Raw genomic sequence first — 25,870 nt, 5'->3', positions numbered from 1 at the left:
ACAAAACTACAGAGAAAGAATGTCAAGTTGGGAGTGGCTGACAGTGTCCAAAGCTGCAGAGGTTTTACCTGATGAGACGGAAGAGTTCATGCATGTCCCATCGGAGGTTGTTGGTGACCTTTACTGGCATGGGTTAAAGGAACGGTGAGCTGAAACCTGACCACGGTGCGCTGGTGCATCAACAGACAGTTGCTGACCATTCCTTGGAGGAGCCTAGCTATAAAGGAGAAAAGAAGGTGGTATTTTGAGGAAGCAGCAGGGTGGTGTTTCCGTTCTTCAATGTGAATGTTGAAGGGACTTGAGCATGCTTATTGCCTGTGAGTAAAAGCCGTTAGACAGGGAAAGCTTGGACGTGCAGGAAGGGGAAACATGAGTGGACCCACACCCCAGGACCACAGCAAGAGCAGAGGGGTTGACATTGACCAAAAGAATGCAGACTTGTTAGATGGAGGAAAGGCGTGAGTGTAGATATGGTTATAAAAATGTTTACTGCATGGGGTAGGGGCGTGAAGGAGTTTCCTCCTGATAGCCTAAATTTCCTCAGTGAAAATACAAGGACAAGGAAATTTCAAAATAGCAATTATGAACATGGACAAGGAGGGAGAAATTGATCAGGGACCAGTGAAGACCTCAAAAGTTTGCTGACATAAATGAATAAATTATTGATGTAAATGATATAAACCAGAATATAGAATGTGTGATGAAGTGAGAATGTTGTGAGATGAAGCTGGAAAGGTAGGATGTGTCTAGATTGTGGAGTTTGGTCTTTATATAGACAATGGAGAGCTATCAAAGGTTTTTGCGTAGTGGACAGATGGATACGATATAAGATTATTTGGGGGTGAGTGGAGTCAAGGAGAGATACTAAAGGTCACAGAGAAGCCTCAAAATAATCTAGGTGATAGATAAGGGATGTGCCTTATTTGGGCATTGAGAGTTGAGATCACAAAGTTAAGAGCTCCTGAGGAGTTGGATCCTGTAAGACTAGTGGTGATGCCGACAGTTGGATTGGGAGGTCCTTAAGGTCATTTCCCCCAAACTCCATCACGTTCCATCTTAGTCTACCCTAAATATTCACTCTAAGTAAAAAGAGGGTGCTTTCTATGCAAACACTGGTTCAACATACATAGCCTAGCCCCCATCCAGATTTTCAAGCCTGAATGTCTCCTTGCAGAGACAAATTTCCACTGTATAGAGCTTAGAGGCTACTCAGATTTAGGAAATGAGAGAGAAGGAGTCAGAAACTTTAACTGGCTTTACTGGGTGAGTGTCATGATACTTTTGACCAAGGAAGAGGATGTGGGAGGTCATGATCATGAGGGAAAATGATAGATTTTGGCCCCCGGAGGATCTACATGGATTTGGGCAATTGGGGTGGAGAATGGGAGTCTGGAGCTTGGGAGGAAGGTTGGGTCTTGTCATGCAGACCTGGGCGTCACCTGTATAGAGCTGGTCGTGAAGCAGTGGGGTCCAAGGAGAGTGACCAAGACTGGGAACAGACCCTTGAGGAATGCTCTTCAAGAAGACAAAGCAGAGGAGAAGTGTCAGGAAGGAAAAGGAGAAACTGTCAGAGAAGTAGGAAGATAAACAGAAGAACACAGATCCTGAGATTCCCAATTGGAGAGTCACTCCGAGGAAGGCCTACTCAAGGGTACTGGTGGAGTACCTTTTTCTTTTACAAGAAATGTCACTTCTCTTCTTGAAAATTGATTTTTAATTTACACTTTGTTCTACAAAATGGTCCCTCCTTTAACATTGCTTTTAACAAATATTTAGAATTGCTCTGAATCCCTCCAATTTTTTAGTTTCCTCATCAAACTCCAAAAGGCTGTGCTGGTCTTTGTGCAGAACTTGTTAAAATCTCTTCAGCAGCTCCATGTAAGTGCTTCAATATGCACTAAAAATGTTACTTGAATTCCCTTTGATTTTCAAGGTGAATGTCCTTGTCTTTGTCATAGTAGATCTGGTCCTCACATAGACAGCCAACAACCATCAGGTTTCTCTGGGTCTGCATTTGAGTATAAAAATTAGAATCATCTTTTCCTAACTGCAACATCATCCGTGTTCAGTTTTAATGTAAAATTTATTCATTGGAACCTTTGATGTTCAAATATCTCAGTGCTTTCCTACCTAAATGATCTATGTCTTGTGAATGGTGGTTTTATATTAGAATTAACTGAACATAGGGGAGAATTTAGAGAATCAAATTCATTGATTCGGCTCTGGATGTTGACCCCAGTCTCTGTCACTGAAGTGCTCCCGTGTTCTTAGTGAACTGGTTTCATTTGGAAGCATCTGTAATAGTGGTACCTAGCTCCTGACACCATCTTCAAAATACCCCTCCCACCACCCCACCCCCTCTCACACTGAAGATCTGGTTCATCACCACAGGAGTGTAACAATTGTGTTTGGCTTATAACCTTGCTGGAATCACTGTCCTCAAGAGGACATACAAACCCCTCATCAGTGTCCATTCATGTTGTCCTCTTCAGAATCTTGTCGTGAGGGTCTTAAGTTTTTCCCCACAGCGATCTTGGAAGGAATGTTGCTTTGAGCTGTGTCTACTCCCTGAACGTAAGGTGCGTATTTACAAATGTCTGCATCTCCTTCACCACAGACACTCTCATCAGGATCCGAGGGAACTTCAGCAGAATGTGTTGGCGTTTGTGGTGAAACATCCACAACTGAAAACTCCAAGTCTCTAAGTGAGCATTGCCACTCTGCTGCCTTGGATTGAAGAGCTGTGACACAGTCGTCAATGGACATGCCTGGGATCTCATCACTGCAAGGACTGTTGCCCAGTGACATGGGCAAGGTCAAGGGATCCTCAAATTTATTGGTGTTAGAGCCACTTTCCGGATGAGTCTCGTACAAACCGTAGTCTGGATCAGAAATGAGAGTTTTTCCAGAACGATCTTCCTGATTCTCACATTTCCCCAGAATCTTCTGGAGGGCGATGCTGTCCTCAAGACTCTCTAATGACACGACATTGTCCCTCCTTTCCCCTGAGTCCTCGTCCCCCCGGGGCTCGTTGGCTCTGCAGCTCTCCTCGCCACGTGCCTCTGCTTCAGCCACATTTCTCCAGTCTTCTGAACTTGTTGAACTTAGAGTAAATAAAGACCCTTCGTCAGAATCGGTGTGCAACTCGTACTGAGCGTCAGGAGCGTCCTTTTGTGCTAGCTCCTTGTTAGCAGGAGTCACATGCAGGTCATGACCCCAGCCCGGAGCGAAGACGGGTGGGGACGGATCCGTGGTTCCTGGGTCACTGAGCGTGGCCGCTCCGTAGTGGGCGAGGGGCTCCTCCTCGTCACCGGCGCCCTCGAGCCTTTGCTGCTGTGCGCTCAGCACATTCTCCTTAGAAAACTCCAAAGGGAAGTGTGGAGTGCCCCCTCTCCCCTCCTTCTCTCCAGTCCTCAGCGCTTTTGTACGCGCCACCATTTGGGAGACAGGCGTGGCCATTTCCCTGGGGAGGGGTGGGCCTAATTCGTTGGAATCCTTACGGATCGAGCCAGGGCTTGTCTGTAATCTGGCAGCCACGGCAGGGATGCCCACTGAACGCTCACCGAGGGAATCTTCCCCGGCCACGGTGTCATAATTTACTTCTCCAGGAACATCATACCTGTAGCTGCAGTCCTGTCCCGCCGGCATTAGTTGGGTATCATCAGCATTCGGCCGTCCGCGGAGAACGGGCCGGGCTGCACCGTGATTTGGGAGCGCGTTATCCTTCCCGCTTCCTGCCCCAGTGTGGTCCCGGCATCGTTCTCCGCCCTGCCGGCCGCCAGCCTCCTTGCTGCTCGGTGCCAGCGTCCTCGCAGGAGTGACAGCCGCGTGTGGGGCTTGGTTCTCATAGAGGTTTGGACCGTGGAAAGTTTGGCGCAGATCCATCCTTGGCTGCTGCCTGTTCCCTACAGCTACGATTTCATCGTAGAAGCCCTGGTTTGAATACACGTTCCCTGAACCTGGACTTTTTTGCCGGCATCTCTGTTGCCACAGTCTGTCCACATAAGGCCTCGCCAAAGCCCCCAGGCAGAAAGCCACGAAGAACGTGATGAACACTGACAGGCAGATGGCCAGGGCCAGGTCCTGGGAAGCGTCCTCCCTTCTGCCAGCAGCTTGCACATCCCCGGCGCTCCTGACCCTTCTTGGCAGCCGTCTCTGCCCCTCACTGGTATCAGAGCCCGCAGGGTCCTTCTTGCGCAGAGTGGAAAAGCGCACTTCCCAGGGCCTCTCAGCTTTGCTCCTCGCCGTGAGGCTCTTCGTACGATTCAGATTAGCGCGAGGAAGGTGGGTCTCTCTGGACGCTCGCCTTGTGGGCGTCCACCAGTATGCCTCCTCCTTCCCTGAGAGTGGGGGTAAAAGCACACGCTGAGTTGACACGGGAATGAGATTCCAGTGGTTTAAAAAGCATCTGTGAGTCCTCAGTCCTCGTCTAGCTAGATTTAAAGCGGGTATTACACGATTAGCAACTTTACTGGCTGATTGCTTGACTGGTTGTCGATGCCGACAGCATGTGTCAGGCTCTGTGCACACTTACACAAGGCTCTCAGGCTCGGGTCTGCTGCTCCCAGGCCCGGGAGACTGTGTTTCTTAGGCTTCCTGACTGACTGCTGCCCACGGGAGAAAGGAAGCCAGTCTGTTCCTCCTTTCTCCACAGCCTTCCCTACTTACTGCACATTTACGAGAACATTCCATCAACCCTCTGCAGAATCTGCCTTGGCCACACCTGTGTTTGCTGTATCATTTCCTCACCATTCCTCAGTGCTGGCAAACAGCATAAATATTCAGGTTTCTCTGCTGGTTCCTGACATTCTGCCCTCCACACTCAGAATGCCATTGTGGCTCGTACGGGGCAGTGAAACAAGTGTGGCTGTCACCATTAAGACTTCTCTCTAATCTTCATGGATTTCTCCTAAACCCGGCAAGCATGGCCATGTCTCTACTTAATAGCAGTCCTGAATAGAACAGAGGCCAGGACTCATTTAAAAAAAAAATGACTCTTTTTCCCCCCCCCCCCCCCCAGTTAGGAGTTTGAGAATTAGCCAAGATAGTTAATAGTGGGGGAAAAAAAAAAAAAAAAAAAAAGTTTTCCAAAATATTCAACTGCAGTCACATATTTTAGCAGTTTGGGAGAGTGGCAGGGAACAAATCAAAGAAAAATAGACTTTTGAAATATGTGTGTTTTGTATATGTATAGGATTATACTTCCAGAGGGTTAGCCAGCACTTTAAATAATTATGTTTCAAGTTTTAGAAGTGCTTTCTTTGATCAATTATTTTGTTAATATTTGGGATAAAAATATGACATTTCGGGGCTTTAGGGAAAAATCCTCTCTTTGTGAAATTTCTGGTTTTGACCAAATCCAGTGGTTTCTGAGCTAGCTGAACTAGGTTTCTCTGACCACGTGAAGAAACTCGTTCATGAACTGAGGAAAACAGTTAGGTACCAATGATTTTTCTGTGATACAGCCCAAGGATGACTAATGCCATAGATCAGCACTCTTGCTTCTGGGGGGACTGTCATTGTTTCAAATGAGACTAAATTTTTCATGTGCTCTTTTCTGTTTAAATGGAACCATTTCTGAGAGAAGAGGCACTACTGACTTACCAATAGACTTGTTGCAAATTGCATTCCACTTTCTTCTCCAGGATTCAGAAATAACATTTTGGAAGACTGCCACGCCATAGTCACACTGCCACTGGTTACCAGCCAAGTCAGCCTGCAGGTGGGGAAGTTCTAGAGCCACCATCATCATCGGCAGGATGGCGGTCAGGGCATTGTTGCTGAGGTCTACAACCTGATTGAGAAGAAACAACTTTAGGACAGTCTGTGAATAAAGACATTTGGAGACAAAACAAACTAGTTACAGATACTGTCTATATCTCTATGGAAGCAATATGAATTTAGCACTGATTTCAGAGTCAGAATACTGGGTTTAATTCCCTGCTCTGTCCCTAAGAACTCTGTGAGACTCGGCAAATTGTTGACTCTCAATGAGCCTACCTCCCAGGGTTGTTCTGAGGATTAAATGTATGTGAAAGCTTTAAGTATGGTGCCTGTATTAGATGCCCAATCATTTTCCCTTCCTTCTTTCCTATGAATTGTGATTTGTACTGTTCGATATAACCTAGACTCCCAGCTGTTATCAAGGTCTGGAATTAGATATCAGGTCTAGAATGTCTAGAAGCACTGTGATCTTCAAAGTGGCAGGAGATACTGGATGATGAGGACATAGAGCCCAGAAGAACTGCGGATGACTAAAAGTAGCAAAGAGAGTTCTTTTGCCTCAAGTATTTTTTTTTTTTAATTAAAAAAATATTTTATTTAATCCAAGTTACCCCAAATATTATCATTTTGACATGTAATCAGTACAAAAAATTATCACAGTGAGATATTTTACATTCTCTTATTTTACAGTCTTTGAAATCTGGTGTGCATTTTACACTTACTTTTTAAAAAAATTTTTTGTTGGAGTAGGGTTGATTTACAATGTTGTGTTAGTTTCAGGTGTAAAGCAAAGTGAATCCGTTATACATATACATATATCCAGTCTTTTTTAGATTTTTTTCTCATATAGGCCATTACAGAGTATTGAGTAGAGTTCCCTGTGCTATACAGTAGGTCCTTATTAGTTATCTATTTTATATATAGTAGTGTGTATATGTCAATCCCAATCTCCCAATTTATGCCTCCCCCACTCTACCCAACCCCCGTAACCATGTTTGTTTTCTACAGCTGTAACTCTGTTTCTATTTTGTAAATAAGTTCATTTGTACCATTATTTTAGATTCCGCATATAAGCAATATTTGTCTTTCTCTGCCTGACTTATTTCACTCAGTACGACAATTTCTAGGTCCAACCATGTTGCTGCAAATGGCATTATTTCATTCTTTTTGATGGCTGAGTAATATTCCATTGTATATATGTACCACATCTTCCCCATCCATTCCTCTGTCGATGGACATCTAGGCTGCCACCATGTCTTGGCTGTGGTAAATAGTGGTGCAATGAACATTGGGGTGCATGTATGTTTTCAAATTATGATTTTCTCAGGGTATATGCCCACTAGTGGGATTGCTGGGTCATATGGTAGTTCTATTTTTAGTTTTTTAAGGAACCTCCATACTGTTCTCCTTAGTTGCCTCAAGTATTATCCTAAAGGTAATAGTACATTTCTCTGCATCCATGGCTACTCAGTATAAACAAAATGACTAATTTTCCTAGTCTCATCAGAAATGAAGGGGAAACTGGGGAACAAAAAAGATTCAGTGACTCTAAAAACACAGAGTAGGATCTGTGAAGCTGGATATGGCAGTGGTGTGATGTGGCCAGGACAGCATAGTTAGGTGTAGCTCTAGCTACCATTTGCAGAGCATCGCTGTGTACCAGGCATTCTACTGGGTGCTTTACATGCATTATCTCTATTCCTCCCAACAGCTTTGTCATTTCCCCCTTTTTACAGAGGAGGAAACTGGGCTAGGTCACAGTATATCCCATATAATGCCTACTCCTAAGGCTTGGTACCCAGGTGCTCAGAAAATAATGGAGGAATGAACAAATGAATGAATGAATGAATGAGTGAATGGCAGAGTTGAGATCTGATCTGGCTCCGCAGCTGTGTGCCTTCCACTCCAGAACACAGCCTCTTGGAGCCTGAGCTCCCACTGCACTGGAGTGAAGGGATGCGCAGAGCCAGGTCATGGGGTTTGGGAGAAAATCATAAATGCAAACCTTGCTGAAAAGTAAAAAAGAGGGCCATGGATGAAAACCATGGAGGCTGAATGTAATTCAGGTCAATTGTTTAATAAACATCAGGGAAAAAGCAGCATTGGCATCTTGGGTTATATAAATTCCTGAGAAGAGCTTACTCCCAAGACAGCACCACTCAAACAGCACCATAACCAAGACTCATTAGTGAGGGGGACCTTTGCACTGTTGAGTAACCAAGCACTCTTGACTCCCAAGGGAAGGCTGTCAAAAATAGGAAGTAGGAGACTGGGACCAGGAAGGAAAAACAAAACAAAACAAAACTTTGCTTTGGCCTGGCCTTGATTAGGATCAATAGTTTTCTATGTACCCCCTCCTCAACAACAGGGTGAAATATTCTAATGTTTTTGGGGGTATTTTCTTCTTAGTGCATGTCTGCATTTTTATTTTCATCCTAGCAGCTATTATACTATAAATCACGAAACTAAAAGCAAAACAGAAGAGAGGACAGAAAGCTAATCAAATGATTCAGGAGGAATACTTTCTGAGAAAAGATTAAAACAGAATAGTCCAATTTGGCTAAAGAAGTGGCCATCCACTGTCATTTGAAAGGAGTGTACATTATAGAAAGATCGGGAGAAGGATATAATGTTGCTAACAAATCACTGCTCTAAGAAGAATGGCAGAAGAAAAGGAATGCTTATTTGAAATGCCAACGAAACATTTCATTCTACCTCCACATGATGATGAATTTATGCTTTGAAAAATCTATCCGGTTTCTGAAAAGATTCCCACGTGGGAAGACACGTAATATATAATGCAAGTATTAAATACGTCTCCTGGGAAAAAACGCAACTACATCCATTTTAATATTCGACCTTCTGGTACCAAATATGCTCATCATGTTCCCAAAGAAGTTTTTAGAGTTATTGCTGAACAGGCAGAAGGGTTAATAGAGAAAGAGAAATTGTATGATTCTGGGCAGCTCAGGTAATTTAGAATTACAGATGATTCAGAACATTCTTGGGCTTGTTTTTTAGTTTGCCTGTAGCATCTATTACCTGTGAGCTGCAGAAGACTTATAAAGCACAATAAAAATGCACAGGAAATAAAACAGGCATAGGGAAATTACACATACAAATATAATCAGTACACAATATACTAAATGAAGTTCCCAGGCAATCTGACAGCCTGTTTGTGGTGAACCGGGAGCACTGCCAAGTTAAGTGGACTTTCTCGTCTGCTCTGATAACTACGACGGCAGACAGGTCCCCAGTAACCTGCCCCCGTATTCACACAATCTGGGTAATCTCCTCCCCTTGAGTACAGGCAAGACCTGTGCCTCTCTTCTAACCGACAGACCGTGGCAAAGGCAATGGATGTCCCTTCCACGATTACATTCCATAAGACTGTAATGTTCTTGCTAGCAGGCTCTCTCCTTTGGGCTCTGAAGCGAGCTGCCATGCTGTGAACTGCCCTGTGGGGAGGGCCATGGCACAGAACTGAGGGCAGGCTTAGGCTGGCAGCCAGTAAGGAACGGCGCCCGAAGCCCAGTAGCCCACGTGGAACTGAATCCTGCCAACGACCACGTGGGCTTGGAAGTGGATCCTTCTTCCCCTGGGCCTTCAGGTGAGACTCCAGCCCTGGCCAACACCTTGATTGCAGCCTTTATTTCCCCCCTTTTATTATTATTTTATTAATAAACTTAAGAACAGCTCTAACTTCTCCCTTCCCCCCAGAGCAACTAAACCCAGCTACAAGGGGGTGTGGCCTGGGGGACAGAGGGCGCTAGGAGTCATAATCTTCTTCATCCTCTGCCTCAGGTGCTGAGGGTCCCTGGCGGTGGGGTGCTGGGGGCAGAGGCAGAGTCGAGGTGAAGGGCATGAAGGGTGTCGGGGCGGGGCTCTGGAAGCGGGCAGGGGGTGGCTGGCCTGGGATGGGGCCAGGGGTATCTCTTCTTCCCCGTCACTGTCTGTATCCTCAGACATCCTCCTGCTCTGAGCCTGCCCCTGACAGTTTTTTGTCCTTGCCTTTGCTTCGCATCCCACCGTTCTTCCGGCCCCTGCGGGGACCCTTGTTCCCGTCCACACGGTTGTCTTCCCCGTCCCCCTACACGTCAGGCATGGACGCCACCAGAGCCTTCAAGAAGTCAAGCTGCTGCTCCAGCACGATGCACTGCTTCCGGGGGGATGTGGTCACGGTCTTGGCGTTTCAGGACTGGGTCACTGGCAGGCCTTCCTCCACAGTGACTCCGGGAAAAGCTCGAGCGCCCGACAGAGGATGACGGGCACAGCCGCCGCCACCTTCCCAATCTCTTCGTCCGTCTACACGATCTTCTTGATCCGGGCCGGTGGGAGCCGCACGTTGTACCTCCTCTTGCTCGGCATCTCGGGGCCTCTCTTGCTGTGCTGGGCCCAGCGCCACTGCCTGCAGCCTCCCGGCCCCTGGGCCTGCTTGTCGCCCACCTGCCCTCCGTGGTTTGACTGCAGCCTCTTGAGACACCCTCAGCAGAGGCCCCAGCCAAGCCTTGCCTGGATTGCTGACCTCAGCAATAGATAACTAATACACCTATCCGTGATCACCATCCAGCCATTCATTCCTTTGTTTATTCAACAAGTGTTTGTAAATACATGGTATGTACAGGACATATGTTAAGCATTAGAAAACAAAATAGACATGATGTATGTCCTCAAAGAGCTCACCGTCTGGTAGAAGGGTTATGGGGATATAGGCATTAATGGCTACACCATACCTAAAATGAAATAATTTCAGTTTCCATACGTGCAATATGGAAAAAGCATAGTCTACTATACCTGTGTATAAAGGGAAACTAATTCAATCTGGAGACCCAGGGAAGGCTTCCTTGAGGGCTAGTAAGAGTTAGCTCTTCCAGGCAAAAGGATCAGCAAGAGGGGAGGGCTTGGGGTGAAAACCAGGCAGGAATGCAGTCAGCAAGGGGAGGGTGGCTTGAAATGAGGCTGGAGGGGCAAGCAGGGGCCAGGCCCTTGTCGTGAAAGCTTACAATCAGATTTGTAGGTTAAAAGAGTAGGGCGTCGCTGCCACTTTAGAATTTCTATATGTAGTCTACATTTATAAAGGGCTTACTGTATTCCAACTACTGTTCAAAGCACAGTCTATGGATTAAAACACTTAATTCTCACAAAACTCTATGAAAAAGGAAGCAACTTACCTCCATTTTACAGATGAGAAAACTGAGGCACAGAGTGATTCGGTAACTTAACCAAGATCGTGTGGCTGGCGAGCAGCAGAGCCTAGGTTTAAACTCAGGCAGCTGGCTGCAGAGTCGACCTCCCTCACCACTGCGTCACTAGTCTCCCTTCGAGAGAGGACAGGCTTGGAGGGCCATTCCGGTTGAAAGGGGCGGGGGCGAGGTTGGGCATTTGTCTTGCAGCTATGCTTGAAGAGCACCTTACATAAAACTGGGAAAACGGCAGCTGTCTGCATTGATGAGCTCTAAGGTGACAGCCATTGGCCACGTATGGCTATCGATCATTGACATATGGCTTGTCCAAACTGGGATGTGCAGTAAGGGTAAGATACGGTCTGCCCTCCATATCTGTGGTTTCTGCGTTCTCGGATTCAACCAACCACGGACAGAAAATAGTTTAAAAAAAAAAAAAAATTCTGAGTGTTCCAAAAAGCAAAACTTGAATTTGTCCTGCGCAGGCAACTATTTACATGGCACTTACATTGTATTTACATAGCATTTACATTGTATTATTATAAGTAATCTAGAGATGATTTAAAGTATATGGGAGGATGTGTTTAGGTTTTACGCAAGTACTATGCCATTTTACATGAAGGACTTGAGCATCCACGGAGTTTGGTATCCATGGGGGTCCTGGAACCAATCCCCTTGGATACCAAGCGTCAGCTATACACACAGGGCTTTGAAGACTTAGTATGAAAAAAGAGAATGGAAAATATCTCATAAATAATTTTTATATTGACTACATGTGTAAAAGATAATATTTGGATATATTGGGTTACAAAATATATTAGTAAAATTAAATTCACCTGCTTATTTTTACTTCTTAAATCTAGTTACCGAGAACATCTAAAGTTACATACGTGGCCCACATTATGCTTTATTGGATGATACTGGCCTATATAAAGAATGGGGGTGTGTGGTGCAGGTTACGGGGACGGGGGATTCAAGCTTCTCCTAAGCCATCTCTAGGTCCTGGTGTTTCTAAAGGAGCACTGAGGGGAGATCTTACAATATCTCCCCAAAGAGGAGGAGAGAGGAGGAAGGGGCTAGGAGGAGAAGGGGCTGAAGCTGCCAAAGCTAGAGCAGGGCTCTGGGGCTTACTCACACTCCCAGCCGTCAGGACCTCGGTGAGATTCACTGCAAGGTGCCCGAGAGACAGGCACCATGGCTCCAAAATGTGACGTCGATCCCCCCAACATGGCTCTGATGTTTAGAACTGCATGTGGCACGTGGTAAGTGTGATGCAAGGATGAGTGGATATCGTTATGATTTGTATTATTCTGTGCCCAAGTTTGGTGTGGAAGCACCAGGGTCACTGGCCTTCAGAGGCCCATGTGGTCCTGGGTTATATGGGGTGTAGAGCCCATTTAGGCCCATATAGTCCCAAATTGCATAAAACCCCAGGGACCTTTGACTGACCTTGTAGTTCAGGGAGGGAGCCTTGCTAATAACCGAGATTTAATTTCTTGCCAACTGGTAAGTTGCAGCTTGGAGTTGGGTTTAATTAGATTTAGGAAAAATAATGTACCAATTCTTGCTGCTGAGCATACATGTTCAAATAAAATGTCCACATTCATGTCCACTACTGAGGCCTTGGATTTTTGAGGCAAGAGAGAGACTTCGGCTCTTTTAGGGGAATCTTAAAATAGACATATTTTTCGATTGGTAGCCAGTACTACTGGGCATGAAGAAACTCTTCAATGGAAATATTCCTCTAATATAATTGCCTATAGTTCTGCATATTTGAAATATTATAAACACTATTTTCTAACCTGTAATTTTTTTAGGTCCTTGAAGGCTTGTGGATGAATTCTGAGTATCTTGTTGCTCTTTAAATGGAGGTTTTCTAGTTGCAGGCAGTTATGAAAATCAGACAAACCAATTTGCGTTATCCCATTGAATGACAGATCCAAACTCTGTAATGACTTCAGTTTCCATAGCCCTGTTAAAATTAAAAAGCAAATTGAAATATAAATTGGTGGTATTTACTGCAGCATTGTTTGTAATGGTGGAAAATTGGACACAACTTAAATGGTTCACGACAGAGAATGGGCAAAGGATGGCATATCAATACTACAAAATACTGTGTAGTCTTAAAAGAGAATGGGATAGATCAACATGAAATAACTGAACAGGAAGGAAAAGTTAAGTTGCAGGAAAGTAGAGTATAATTCCAATGCTCTTGGAAAAAAAGGCCACATGCAAACATACACATATGTTTCAAGAGAGCAGAGAAGGAGGCCTGGAAGGAGATGAACTAAGCTACCAGTGGTAGCTACACTTAGAAGTAGGATGGTGGCGGGAGGTGAAACTATGCTTCTATTTTATACACTTTTGAATTCTTCCTTTGAATGAACATGTGCTAATTTTATAATAAAAGCATCAATCAAAAATTTAACCTTGATTGAATGAAACGGTAAATATGATACTTGCTTATTTGATTGAACCATGGGTAAAACTGGATGATCTTGCTATGGTTATAGAGGAAAAAGTTGTTTTGATGCTTTATTTACATGGATGAATTCTTCCCCTTTTAAGATGTTCTTATTCTATTTTGTAGATGTATCCTTTAACTACTTATTGTTGATATTATAACTCTTTTTTATATTTTTCAAAGGTAGTATGTTATAGCTAGAGGTTTTATTTTCTGGCAAAATAATATAATTGAGTTTTGGTCTCTGCCTTTGTATTTCACTTGATTCCAGAAGTAACCATGAGGCCCGTTTGGCACTGAAGATAAAGGTTGAGAATGATGTGCCAGCCATAGCAGTCTTCCAAATTTGAGTTCCCATATGAGTCTCACATGGAAGCCCTGCATTTTTACATTTCCTTCTGCTCTGTTCTCACACATAGTCTGTGTCTTTAACAAACTACTACATAGCAGATCAGGTTGGTTCAATTCCAGAAGGGTTTATTCCTTGTCTACTATCTGCACTACTATCTATTGTCAGTACTTACTGTAAGACTAATTATGCAGACAGATGATGACCTAAATGAAATGGCTGCACATCTATGTTCTCATTTGCTCATTTCAGCTGCACAGACTAAGCAAGAGACCACAAGGACCACAACTCAGTCAAAATATTATGAGCATGGCACTTCGTGCTGAGGACAAAGACAGCAGAGAAACTTTGTGTCTGGTTGCGTGATAAGACACACACACAAGAAAAAGTTATTAGTTATATAAAGCAGTTTTACCCCCACTATTGACTGTAAAATAATTGTTGTTTGTCAGCCTCTCCATCAGATGATTAGTCCTTTCAGGGCAGAATTCACACCTTTGTGAACACTTGTAATGCCCAATATATAATATACATTCAATAGACTAGAAGTCACAGTGTTTGACCTGTGCAGAGATTTAAAAGTTGTTGAGCCAACATCAAAGATTCAATACAAACATGTACATTTCTAGCTTCTCTTGAAAAATAAGTCTCAACTGGCACAAGACATTTGGCTGGAGCTGAATGAGGGCTGCCTGCTTTGGATGGGGCATGCACTTATAGAAGAATATGATGTCTCTAGCAAAAATAGGAAGACAAAGGATAGGCCAAGAAGCCTGTATGTTTAAAAAAATGAGAGAGAGAGCCAAGGCTGAGATTCAGCTGGCATATGCTGGTGAGAAATACTTCCATATTGGTTCATAAATAGCCACTGCTGAGCCACTGTGTGTTGCCCCGCTGCCCCAGGCACTTTAGTCTATTCTCCCTTCCACCTCCCACCCCCAGCAGGATTCTGCTTCATCATTACAGCCAGGAGGCATCCAACTTGGGAACCCAGCTCTGGAGAAAATACATTTCTTTCTGGAGTGAAGAATATTCCTATGTGTTTTAATATGCAAATGTATGGGTCTTGAGAAAAAAATGCAACACAGAAGCTGATATGAAAGAAGTTTCTTAACATTTTCATGATAATTGCCTGACCTGTACAGGGATGTGAGCTCATGGTCCCTATCATATCTAGTACTTAACTGAATTGAATAAGTACCCCAGGAGTTCAGTGGAGAGGGAGACCATGTCTAGTTTGGTCTCTATCAATGGATAGGGGGGTGTTGAAATCTCCAACTGTAACAGTGGATTTGAAATGGAGCTGGACCTTGCAGGGCCTTCTCAGGGACAGACCCCTGTGTCCCTGGACTCTCATTTGTAGAAAAGCTTTAGCCTCCTAGGGCTTCCCCAAGTTCCAAAGAGCAAATTCAATCACAGAAGTGACAAAATGTAGAAACAAAGGAAAACAGTCGAGCAAGACAAAATAATAATAGTTTATAAAAATAGAATGACCATATGGTCTAGCAATCCCACTCCTGAGAATATACCCAGACAAAACTATAATTCAAAAAGATACATGCCCCCCCTATGTTCATAGCAGCACTGTTCACAAGAGCCGAAACATGGGAACAACCTAAATGTCCATTGACAGATGAATGGATAAAGAAGATATGGTACATATATACAATGGAATACTACTCAGCCATAAAAAAGAATGAAATAATGCCATTTGCAGCAACATGGATGCAACTAGAGATTATCATACTAAGTGAAGTAAGTCAGAAAGAGAAAGACAAATACCATGTGATATCACTTATATGTGGAATCTAAAATATGGCACAAATGAACCTATCTACAAAACAGAAACAGACTTGTGGTTGCCAAGGGAGAGTGGGGGAGGGAGAGGGACGGACTGGGGGAGTTTGGGGTTGGCAGATGCAAACTATTACCTTTAGAATGGATAAGCAACCAGGTCCTACTATATCGCACAGGGAACTATATTCAGTATCCTGTGATAAACCATAATGGAAAAGAATATAAAAAAAGAATGTATATATGTGTATAACTGAGTCACTTTGCTGTACAGCAGAGATTGGAACAACATTGTAAATCAACTATACTTCAATTAAAAAAAATAATAGTTTAGCTATAAAAAAAAGTCAGTGACCTTTAGTTCCTCCTCAAGGGTATAGCTAATATCCTGAGTCATAGCCTTGACCTGTTTTGCAGATATTAAGACCCCCACCAGGTGGAGGAAGTTAACTGCATGCTGACCCCATGAGCACATAGGTAGACCCCATGGTTGGAACCAGAAGGTTGATGATTCCTGAAACATCACCCTGTTTCTTTGCCATCAACCAATCACAGAATTGCGCATGAGCGGATCACACACCCTATGACCCTCTCCCTCACCCTGTCTTTAAAAACTCTTCTCTGAAAACCATCAAGGAGTTCAGGCCATGTGAGCATGAGCTGCCTGTTCTCCTTCCTCGGCACCCTGAGGTAAATGCTGTCTGTGCTCTCCTTCACCACAACCCGGTGCCAGTAGATCGGCTTTGTTGCACATCGGGCCAGCAGACGCAAGTTAGGTTTGGTAACAGATTTGCTCACTTCTCTTTACAGTTCTGTCAGGTTTTTCCTCACATATTTTGACAATCTATTGTTAGGTGTATTCACATTAGAATTATTATATCCCCTTCAGGAACTCTTCCCTTTATCATTAAGTAGTGCTTTCTTTATCCCTGAAGTCTCCTTTGTCTGAAATTAATATGGCTACTCCACCTTTCCTTAGATTAGTGTTTCGCTAATGGCATATCTTTCTCCATCCCTTTAGCTAGCAGTTTTATTTGTAATACCAAAAAAGACAGCCCAAGTGTCTGCTGACAGGTAAATGAGAGTATCCACACAATGAAATTCTACTCAGAAATAAAAAGGAATGCAATTTTAATACATACAACAACATGGATGAATCTCAAAATAATTATACTGAATGAAAGAAGATACATCAAAAATAAAAGAATGTGTTGAACGATTGCATTTATATAAAATTATAGAGAATGCAAATGAATCGATAGTGACAGAAAGAAGATCAGTGGCTACTTGGGCAGGGGACAGATGATGGGTGGGAAAGATAGATTGCAGAGAGGCATGAGGAAATTTTGGGGGGTGATGGATAGTTATCTTGATAGTGGTGATGGTCTCACAGGTCAGCGTGGTTCAGAGAGCCAGAGGACAGACCAGGGCACTCAGAACATGGAGAATCAGCGGCCTCCAACATTATACAGGCCTACAGAAGTATGAACTGTAGTGCAAGATTGTTGGTGAGTACTCTGAACTTTATACAAACTCTGAACAGTTGTAGAAAGAGAATGAAAATCACCTTCAGTTACTCATTGTACCAGAAATCAAGGAGGTGATGACTATTATAGCAAAGACTGAGATGGGAAACAGAATTAGATACTCAGGCTGATCAAATGGCCCTAAGGGAGAACTAACACTTTTTGAGCATCTGTTATGTACGAGGTACAATGAGAGATGTTTTACATATATCATCACTCTGTGTGTTATAGTTTTTACAAATGCTATCTCTAACCCTCACATCAAGCCTGTATATATCACTATCTCCAGATAAAGATAAGGACCAGGAAGCTTTTATAGGTTAAGTGACTTGTTTAAGGTCAATAAACAAGCAAATAGAGTAATACAAGGAGTATAAAAGTATAAAAGATAAAGTAAAAGAGTAAATAGGAAGAGTGGGACCAGAACATGCCCAAGCATGGGGGTGATTTTGAACATGGAGAGTTATAAGAATATCCTCTTATTTGACTCCCTTCTTAATATCAAGCTAAGATCCCCAAGAAGAAGGGAAACTTCTGCACATAGGAATTAAGACTGTGAAGTTCAGTTACTCCTCCCACATGAAGATTTTCCTTTTACTTCCAATTTTAGAGAATTAAGGTTCAATGTTATTAAGAGAACTGGTGGAGTCCTGCAAATGACCTTTTTGTTTGGGGGTCTCTCAAGATGGAGTTGGAAAATTTGGGTAAACTCTTCTATGACTCTTGGCTGTGTTTCTCAATAAGGGAATATGTTCTTTTACGTATTTTGCATGGCAAATCAACGTTGAGGAGTATTCAGGTGAGTGAAAGAGGTTGTGAGGTGCATTCAGAGCTAGGGCTTGGACATCAGAGAGTACATTTTATGTTTTAAGAGAGTCAAATGTTGGGAGAGGCATATGGAGGCACTTTTGTGGAGATGGGATTATTTATTGAACTGCTTTCTGATGATCACATAGGCAGGAATTTGATAAGCCTTTGCATTTAAAACGCCAGAGGCAGTTTCATTATTTCCAAGAAATTATCTCAGTGTCTATGAGAAAAAAGGCCACAGAGGGCACGCCCAGACATTACGCCATCTTAGAAATATTCCTTTGGACTCTGAACTTCTTAAGTGGTCTCCCAAATGTGATAATCTGATAACATAAAATGATGATATTCAAGGGTTATGGCTTCAAGTTCAAAGAGTATTAGGAATTGGAATAGAGTCTGGAATGATGCTGGATAAGATATTTGAGTCATAAAATCAGCCCCTTAATGTGGTCAAATTTATATAGGTGAGCCAAAGACCTTGACCTCTTAGCTTAATGATATACATTCCTTTTGTTACTTTAGAAACTGAATTGGTTTTGAGAGCATTGGTTATTGGTATTTCCATAATCCAAATAGTAATCAGGATGAAAGGTTCAATTCCCTACAAATGAAAAGAATATACTTTTTGTTTCAACAATACACTGGTTATGTTTTTGTCTCCTCCATCAGTTTCAAAAATCAGGTATTATTTCAACTCATTGATAACATATTTATCTCTTGGATTCTGGAATTTAGTATGTTAATGTGAGGCTGTCACATCTGGTCTTTCAACCTAACTGGAAACTCAGTAAGATGTTGGTGCTGAGTGCATTTTCAGGCACTTTGTGGGCACTCCAGAAATACTGCTTGATGAAAGTGGGATAGTTTAACTGGAGACCAATCCCCTTGTTCTCAATTTTTTTAAACTGATTTTTCCATTATTAATGCTGTACTCCAAGAATATGGGAGGAAGGTGGAATGATCATGAAGGTTAAATTCATGGCTGGCTTCTGTTTTGTGAATTGCATTGGCCGGTACCTCCTCTGGGTGTTTTCCCAACATGAAGCTTATTGGTAACATCACAGATGATCAGCATCAAGAAAGGAAATCAGCTGACACTGGGCTGGTTAGTCAATGTGATCTTTCACCCTTACAAAAATGGGCTTTCCACAGTCAAAGCAACTTTTCACTGGCTCTATAAACTGTCACCATATTAAGACATGTGAAACATGATTTAGAAAGGTGCTATAGACCAATTGCTTGATTGCTGCTTTCTGAGAAATCTCTAATTAATTATCTTTAGATGAGTGCAAACACCTATGTAAATAGTTAGATACAAATGATTCTCTGCTTATGAATTATAGTGGGCTAGGAGTCACATCTACTGCAATAATTATTTAACATTTTAAAAGATAACTTGAGATTCAGACAAAAACAAATTTATCATTTGTTTCTAAAAGACTGTTATTCTCAATTTGTGCCGAGAGTAATAATAACTAATATTTGCAAAGTACTTTAGAAGTTTATGAAGTACTTTTCACATTTTAATAGCTACTGTTTATGATGCCAAATACTGTGTTAAGTTAGGTTCTTAAGATACATCTTTCCTTTAATCCTCACAGTTCTGAGTAAATATTACATTATCTAGACATTTCCTTTAAAAAGGCGTAGGATAAAGGAATCAAAAAAGAACAAAGGTCAGGAATAGGATGGCACTTCAGGAGGCACCTCTCTTACCAGCTTTTTCCCTCGAAAATGGGATTTCAACGTCAGAGTTACCCAGCCATAGTCACAGAATCATAAAATGGGACGGGACGCCAGAGGGGACTCTAGTCCCTAATAACAACTGAAAGTGTATGATGATTACAGGAAAACACTTCAAACCGCAAAATGCTATGGAGAAAAGAACTCTGAATTACATCCAATTAGATTCAGGGCTTACAGTGGACCTCCATCATCAATCTGTTTCATTCATCTCTCCATGGTTTTATTTGCTAGAATTCCATTAGAATTTCAGGTAAAGGATTTGCTCATTTCACATCTTTTTATCCCCTCCTTGGCAAGCTTAACGTATTTCCTGATATTCTGGGAGGCAGAAGTTTAACTTGGGAAAGGAGGATGGGACTGTATCTGCATTTTATAGGGATATTTGGTCCTTAAATGAAATGTATTCATCCTAACCTCCAGTTGGCTCTGGAGAATTCATCTGCCTTAAGGAGATATAGTCAGCGTTTCTCTATCTACTGTTATGGTGGGATAATATTTTGACATATTAAGCTTTTACCTGTCTCTATTTTCCTTGTGTCCTTTCTCTCTGTTCAAGCAGAAAGTAAAAGCTCTGTGTTAATTGTTCCAGGTGAGGCACATCGCAAGGCAGAAAGCAGAGGCAAGCAGAGGCGACTACAAGCCTTTTTGGCTTTTGTTTTCCAAAGGCCTGAATCTTTAGAGGAAAGGAATTTCTAGATCTAGATAGAGAGTTTTGAAGAAACAAAAGCAGGTAAGAATTTTCTCCAAACTGAAAGACTGAAAAGAAACATTCTCTGGCTAGAGGGGGTAAGGGACACACACACACACACACACACACACACACACACACACACACACACACACACACACACACTTTGATGCCTTGTCAGGGTATAAGATTCTAGAGCTGCGGTATAAATCTAGGAAAAGATAAAGGAAAGCCCATGAAAAACTGATGTTAAGTGTAAGTACCCCTACATCCCAGCACAACTGACGCTAGCAAAATGGGGGCTCAGAATCAGAAACTGTGCTGAGTTTTAAACAGTAGAAGGTTATATCTCCGGTACACTTGAATTCGTGGGTTGAGATTCACATCTACCATACTAGTTAGAAAACACAGTTATATCATGTGGATATGTGTAGCTTTAATGATGTTTGTCAGAGTTATAGCAAACAAAATGGAAATAATCTAAATGTTGTTTGAACAGATTATAATATATGTATATATTAAAATTATTCAACTATTTAAAATATTATTTATGAGATTGCTTAATTATGTAAAGATGTTCAAAATATTCTGTGATATAAAATTATGTTATGAAATATTATGGACAGTAAATCCAGTTTTGAAAGAAAAATATATATGTAGGCATAAAGAATAAACTTGAAGAATACATATTACATGAGGGACTTTAATGTTTCCCTTTAAATTTTTCTTTAATTCCTAATGTTTTACAAAAAACAGGCATTCCTTTTGTAATAAGAACAATATGATAAAAATCATAAAATAAAACGCAATTAGTTTACACTTTGCACTGAAAATACTATACATTGCTTTTATGGAAAAGTTCAGGGAGAGAAGACTCCTGTCCTTCTCACACAATTCTGCTGATGTGGTGACTGAAATAGTAGTCCCTTCACCTGCCAGGCTATTATAGTCAAAATTATGCTTAAAACAAGATACTGGAGAAAGAGCAAAAAATAAATGAATAAATAAAAAAATAAAAGCATGAAATGAAAGAACTGAAAACGAGAAAAACTAAATATGCATAATTTGAGATGGAGAAAAATGACAATATCCTTACACTTTCTTTTTTTTAGCATAAGATCTTATATAAAGTAAGTACTTAGCAAATAGTGACCAAGACTGAAAATAGACAGGGGAAGGAAACTGTCTAGCACTCCTGAATATAAAAAGGAAGCTCTGGCTTATGAATCTGATACATTTTCTAAATAAAACATTGGTGGATTAGTTAAGGAACTCCAAAATGTAGGTTATTGAGTGTTGGAATGGATGAGAATTTATTATAATAGGAGGGTATGTGGATTTCTGCTAAGGAGTTCTACTTTGATTTGATAATAAGGAAGTTTATATATAATATTAGCATATATGTAGTCTACATTTGGAGGAAAACTAGGTAAGAAGATGTAAAATGTATTCTGTAAAAATAAAAATTATAAATACGGCAACACTTAATTTGCAGTTACATATTAAAAGCATCTGAACTAGTTATTTCTCAGTGCTTTTCTGTAATTAGTAAAAAAAAACATAAATCAAAGTAGGTAATTTAAAATCACACATTATTATTTAGTACTTAAATACTTCCTAGTATCTCTTGACAAATCCATATAAGATTAATGTAAGTTATAGCAATGGGAGATTAAATTACATTGACTTTAAATTCCACATATTATAACTTAAAATTCCACTAAGAAACTCCTTTTATTATATTTGCTCTGATCCAATTGCTTTGCTTTCAGCTGTTTCCTTGAAACTGAAAACAAACCTGGAATTCTTATTGACATAAAACATTAGCTCTCCACATACTCATTGTTTCGTGGTCTAGTCCATCTTTTAAAGTTGTACTTACCCTTGGGAATGTCACTGAGTTTATTTCTTTGAAGAATGAGCAACTTTAGAAATGGAAGCCCATTTCTCAATCTGCCTCTGTGGCGTTTCACCCACAAGGACTTAAAACTGAGTAGATCCAATGACACGGAGTGAATGGCGTTGTTGCTGAGGTTTAATATTTCCAAAGCATGAAAATGTGCAAGAGAGCTTAAGGTTATTTTCGATATGAGATTGTTACTGAGGTCCAGGTGTTTTATACTCCATTCTTCTTTTTTCATGTGAGTTTGTAAGAGAACCCTAAAGAAACTGGAACTTACATCCACTGTGGCTGCTATCTGTGATATGTCCACAGGTATTTCATGCTTTCCAGCAAAAGAACAATTTGTCAGAAGATATCCGTTCCATTGGCACTCGGAATTGAATAAAATACTGCTTTTTCTTGATGGGTTTGTCATTGTGCCAGTAAAATAAAGACCTATAACCATGGTAATGACTCTGAAACGTAGGTTTTTCATAATGCCTGGAGAAAGAAAAATTGACTTATTCAAAATAACTTATGTAAAAACTAATAGCAAATAAGCAGAAATTTTCATTTTCAATTTAAGATTTAGGAGAGTTATCTTGCCTTGATTGCCAATTTACACGGATGTTTGATTTCTTAGAAAGTGGGGCAAAATGTAGCTACCAAAATGGTAAACAGCTATAGTGTAAAATTACATTTATGCCACATTTTTAAAGAAAGAACCCCTCCTGATTTGTCAGAAAATATGTATTCACTTGGGCCTCACCTCTGAGTCTGCTTTTCCAGGATTACTCACCCTGCAGTCTGCTTTGGAATGAGGGAAACCTACCAAGATTAAAAAGTTGTGACCGCCTGGAGGGGTGGGATGGGGGAGGTGGGAGGGAGGGAGATGCGGGAGGGAGGAGATGTGGGAACGTATGTCTATGTGTGGCTGATTCACTTTGTTGTAGAGCAGAAACTAACACACCATTGTAAAGCAATTATATTCCAATAAAGATGTTAAAAAAAATAAAAATAAAAAAATAAAAATAAAAAATAAAAAATATTATGTAGTGCCTATTTTCAGGATAAAGCTTTGAACAAAACAGAAAACTAAAAAAAAAAAAAAAAAAAAATTCTCTTCCTGGTCTTTAGTACCGAGCAAAGTCTATTATCCTTATTTTACAGCACGGTAATCAGCCATGTGCTTTATCACATGAGTGACAAGCCATACAGTTACACCAAACCGTGGAACTGCATCGGTGGAAAGTTCAACTCACGAAAGAGACTCTTGATTTTTTTTAATGACTAGAAGAACTACGAGCTTTGTCTTTGCGGCTTTCGTGACTTTTCAAATCCACTTGAAACCATTTAGATATCTACGTTAAAAAAAAAAAGGGTTATAAAAAGGATGCTCTCCCTAGGACCCATGAAGATATAATCACCAAAGATTCTTGAGAAGCAACTGAAAGCTTTAAAACAAGTAACTACAAATCACAATGCCTGAATGTATACACAAAAAACAATTTTAAGAGTAGATGAATAACTTTTTTGTGATTTGTTTTAATTACTAAATTCCATTAAAAAAGTGTGTGTACAAATAACCCCATTACTCGGCACGTAGGTTTACAACAAATTGTCCCTTCCGTTCTGTTCCAATGGCAAATGGCACCACTCTAGTTCTCATCACTAATCTGCAACACTAGAATGGGCTAACTGGTTTTCCTGTCACTGCCTTTCAATTTTCCTTCTTGATTCATCCAATGAAATTCCAAAGGGTTACTTCCCCGTAGTACTGTTTTCCCATATCGTATCCTCATTCAGAATTGTTAAAGGGCTCCGCAGTGCCTACAGTCCAAATCCCTCAGGTTGGCATCCCAGGCTTTGTATTATTTACTTTACTTTATGAACTAGTTTTAAAAGTACATGAGCAACTACAAGATGGGGCTTGTGCACCTCGGTATATATGTAGATCTCACGCAAAAATTAGCTTTTAGTTCACTCCAATTCCAAGCCCAATGCCTTTTCCTCTCCTCAGTCCAAATCGTACATATGTCCTCCCAGATCCATCACAAATCCTATGACCTGAAGACCCTTCTTCCTGCTTTGGCCTCTATTTTGTTCAGAAATCTTTCAGTAAATATTTATTGAATGAATGAATGCATGTTAGTAACATTCAGTTTGACAGAATATCAGTACTGTCCTGTATTGTTATTGCTTTGCATTGCGTCTGTTTTAAACAGCCCAAAAGACTATAAGCTCCCAGATGGTAAGGGCCATGTTGTCATACATACATACATATATATACAACTTCCCCCCATGTTTTACATGTTTCATAGTCTTTAGTCTGTCATAGGACTATGCTATCTATATATCTATATATAGGGCTATATCTGTATCATCTACCTGTCATCTATTTATCTCATCTATGTATCTATATATTTTCCCCATGTTTTATATTTTTAATAGTCTGCAGTCTGTCATAGGGCTATGCTCTGCTTGGATAAATGAATGCATGCAATGGATGAAATTTACCATGTAACTTTCTAAACTTTGGTTTCATACAAGGTCAAATCTGCCATATTTTGAAAGGCATCTAAGTTCCAGTACACGTGGCTGTGAACTGCAAAGGTGCCCTACAGCATGGAGGAGTGATTTATTTTTAAAGTGTGCCTCTTATGCAATACCAGAAACTGAATTAATTTGTAGAGTCAGAAAGATATTTGTTACCATATTCAAAGCTGCAATCATTACATATGTAATTATATAGCAAGGTAATGTAACAACATCAGCAATGAAAAAAGATTCATCCTTCACAGGCACACCACAATACTGAAGAGAAACATGTGGCTGAAAAAAACTTCTTCTTAAGGGGACTTAAGTAAGATTTTCACTGACCTGATTCTTTCTAAGTTGAAGAGATTTATCTATAACTAACAGTTTTGAGTTCAAAACAGCTAGATAAAGATAATCTTATATCATAAAGTGAAAGGTATTCATTTGTAAATTTTAAAAAAATATTAGATATATATATAAAACAAACTTATATGTATTAGGTAAGGAACACCTGAGAACTCCAGAAAAATTTTCTGAGGATATTGGAGACAATTACGTGGAATGTAAATCTTTAAATGGACATATTCAAGCTGAAGTATGAGGAAGCAGAAATACTGGGTGTGTCAGACAGTGAGATAGGGAGAAGGCAGTAGAAAAAACAAAGTAGAAAGGAAATGAAGAGTTCATTCCTATATAAAAGAAAGAGAAGTTACAACAGTTAGAAGAAAAAAAGCAGGAGAGGCTAGTTTTGCTAAGATGTAGAAAGAACAAAACAGTAACACCGTTTCTAAGGCATACCTTTGATCCTTAGGGATTTTTCAAATGGGTCTCTCTCTGAATCAAGCCAGGTGGGGATTTTAGACTTGAGCCTTTGAGGCTCCACCCATCTGCCCTGGAGCCTGCCCTGTGGCAAACCTTCAACCCTTTCATCTCCAAGCTCTGGCCTCTTGCAGAGGTGACAGCGACAGACAGCGTGGTGCACGCTCCCCTGGGATACTGGGGGAAAAGCCAACAGAGAGAGGCCTTCTGCAATGCAGAGGGTAGGACTTTGCAGACGGGGTCTGTACAACTTCTAACTTTGAGTTCCAGGATTCCAGAGAGATTACATAAATACTGGCAGCGTCCAATTCTCAAGCTGTATTTACATTCAGCACATTTATATGAGT

The 25,870-nt window shown here is 41.1% G+C and overlaps 1 protein-coding gene and 1 pseudogene across 2 annotated transcripts; both read right to left on the bottom strand.

Moving 5' to 3' along the window:
• Positions 1-2,054: 2,054 nt before the first annotated feature.
• Positions 2,055-25,782, bottom strand: LRRC66 (leucine rich repeat containing 66). Its single transcript, XM_082462239.1, has 5 exons — positions 25,503-25,782; positions 22,167-22,667; positions 12,710-12,879; positions 5,605-5,794; positions 2,055-4,340 (listed from the first exon to the last, which is right to left on the bottom strand). The coding sequence occupies exons 2-5, from the start codon at positions 22,660-22,662 to the stop codon at positions 2,464-2,466; spliced, it is 2,733 nt and encodes a 910-aa protein (XP_082318365.1). The 5' UTR covers positions 22,663-22,667; positions 25,503-25,782; the 3' UTR covers positions 2,055-2,463.
• On the bottom strand, positions 7,143-12,703 carry LOC309661051 (dr1-associated corepressor pseudogene; annotated as a pseudogene). The gene has a single exon. The product of its transcript is annotated as a dr1-associated corepressor pseudogene (transcript).
• Positions 25,783-25,870: the final 88 nt, after the last annotated feature.

This window comes from Balaenoptera physalus (genome assembly GCF_965194825.1).
Source record: "Balaenoptera physalus genome assembly, chromosome: 5".
NCBI lineage: Eukaryota > Metazoa > Chordata > Mammalia > Artiodactyla > Balaenopteridae > Balaenoptera > Balaenoptera physalus.
Note: the sequence above shows the minus strand (reverse complement) of the source record. Positions and strands in the feature narration are given on the sequence as shown.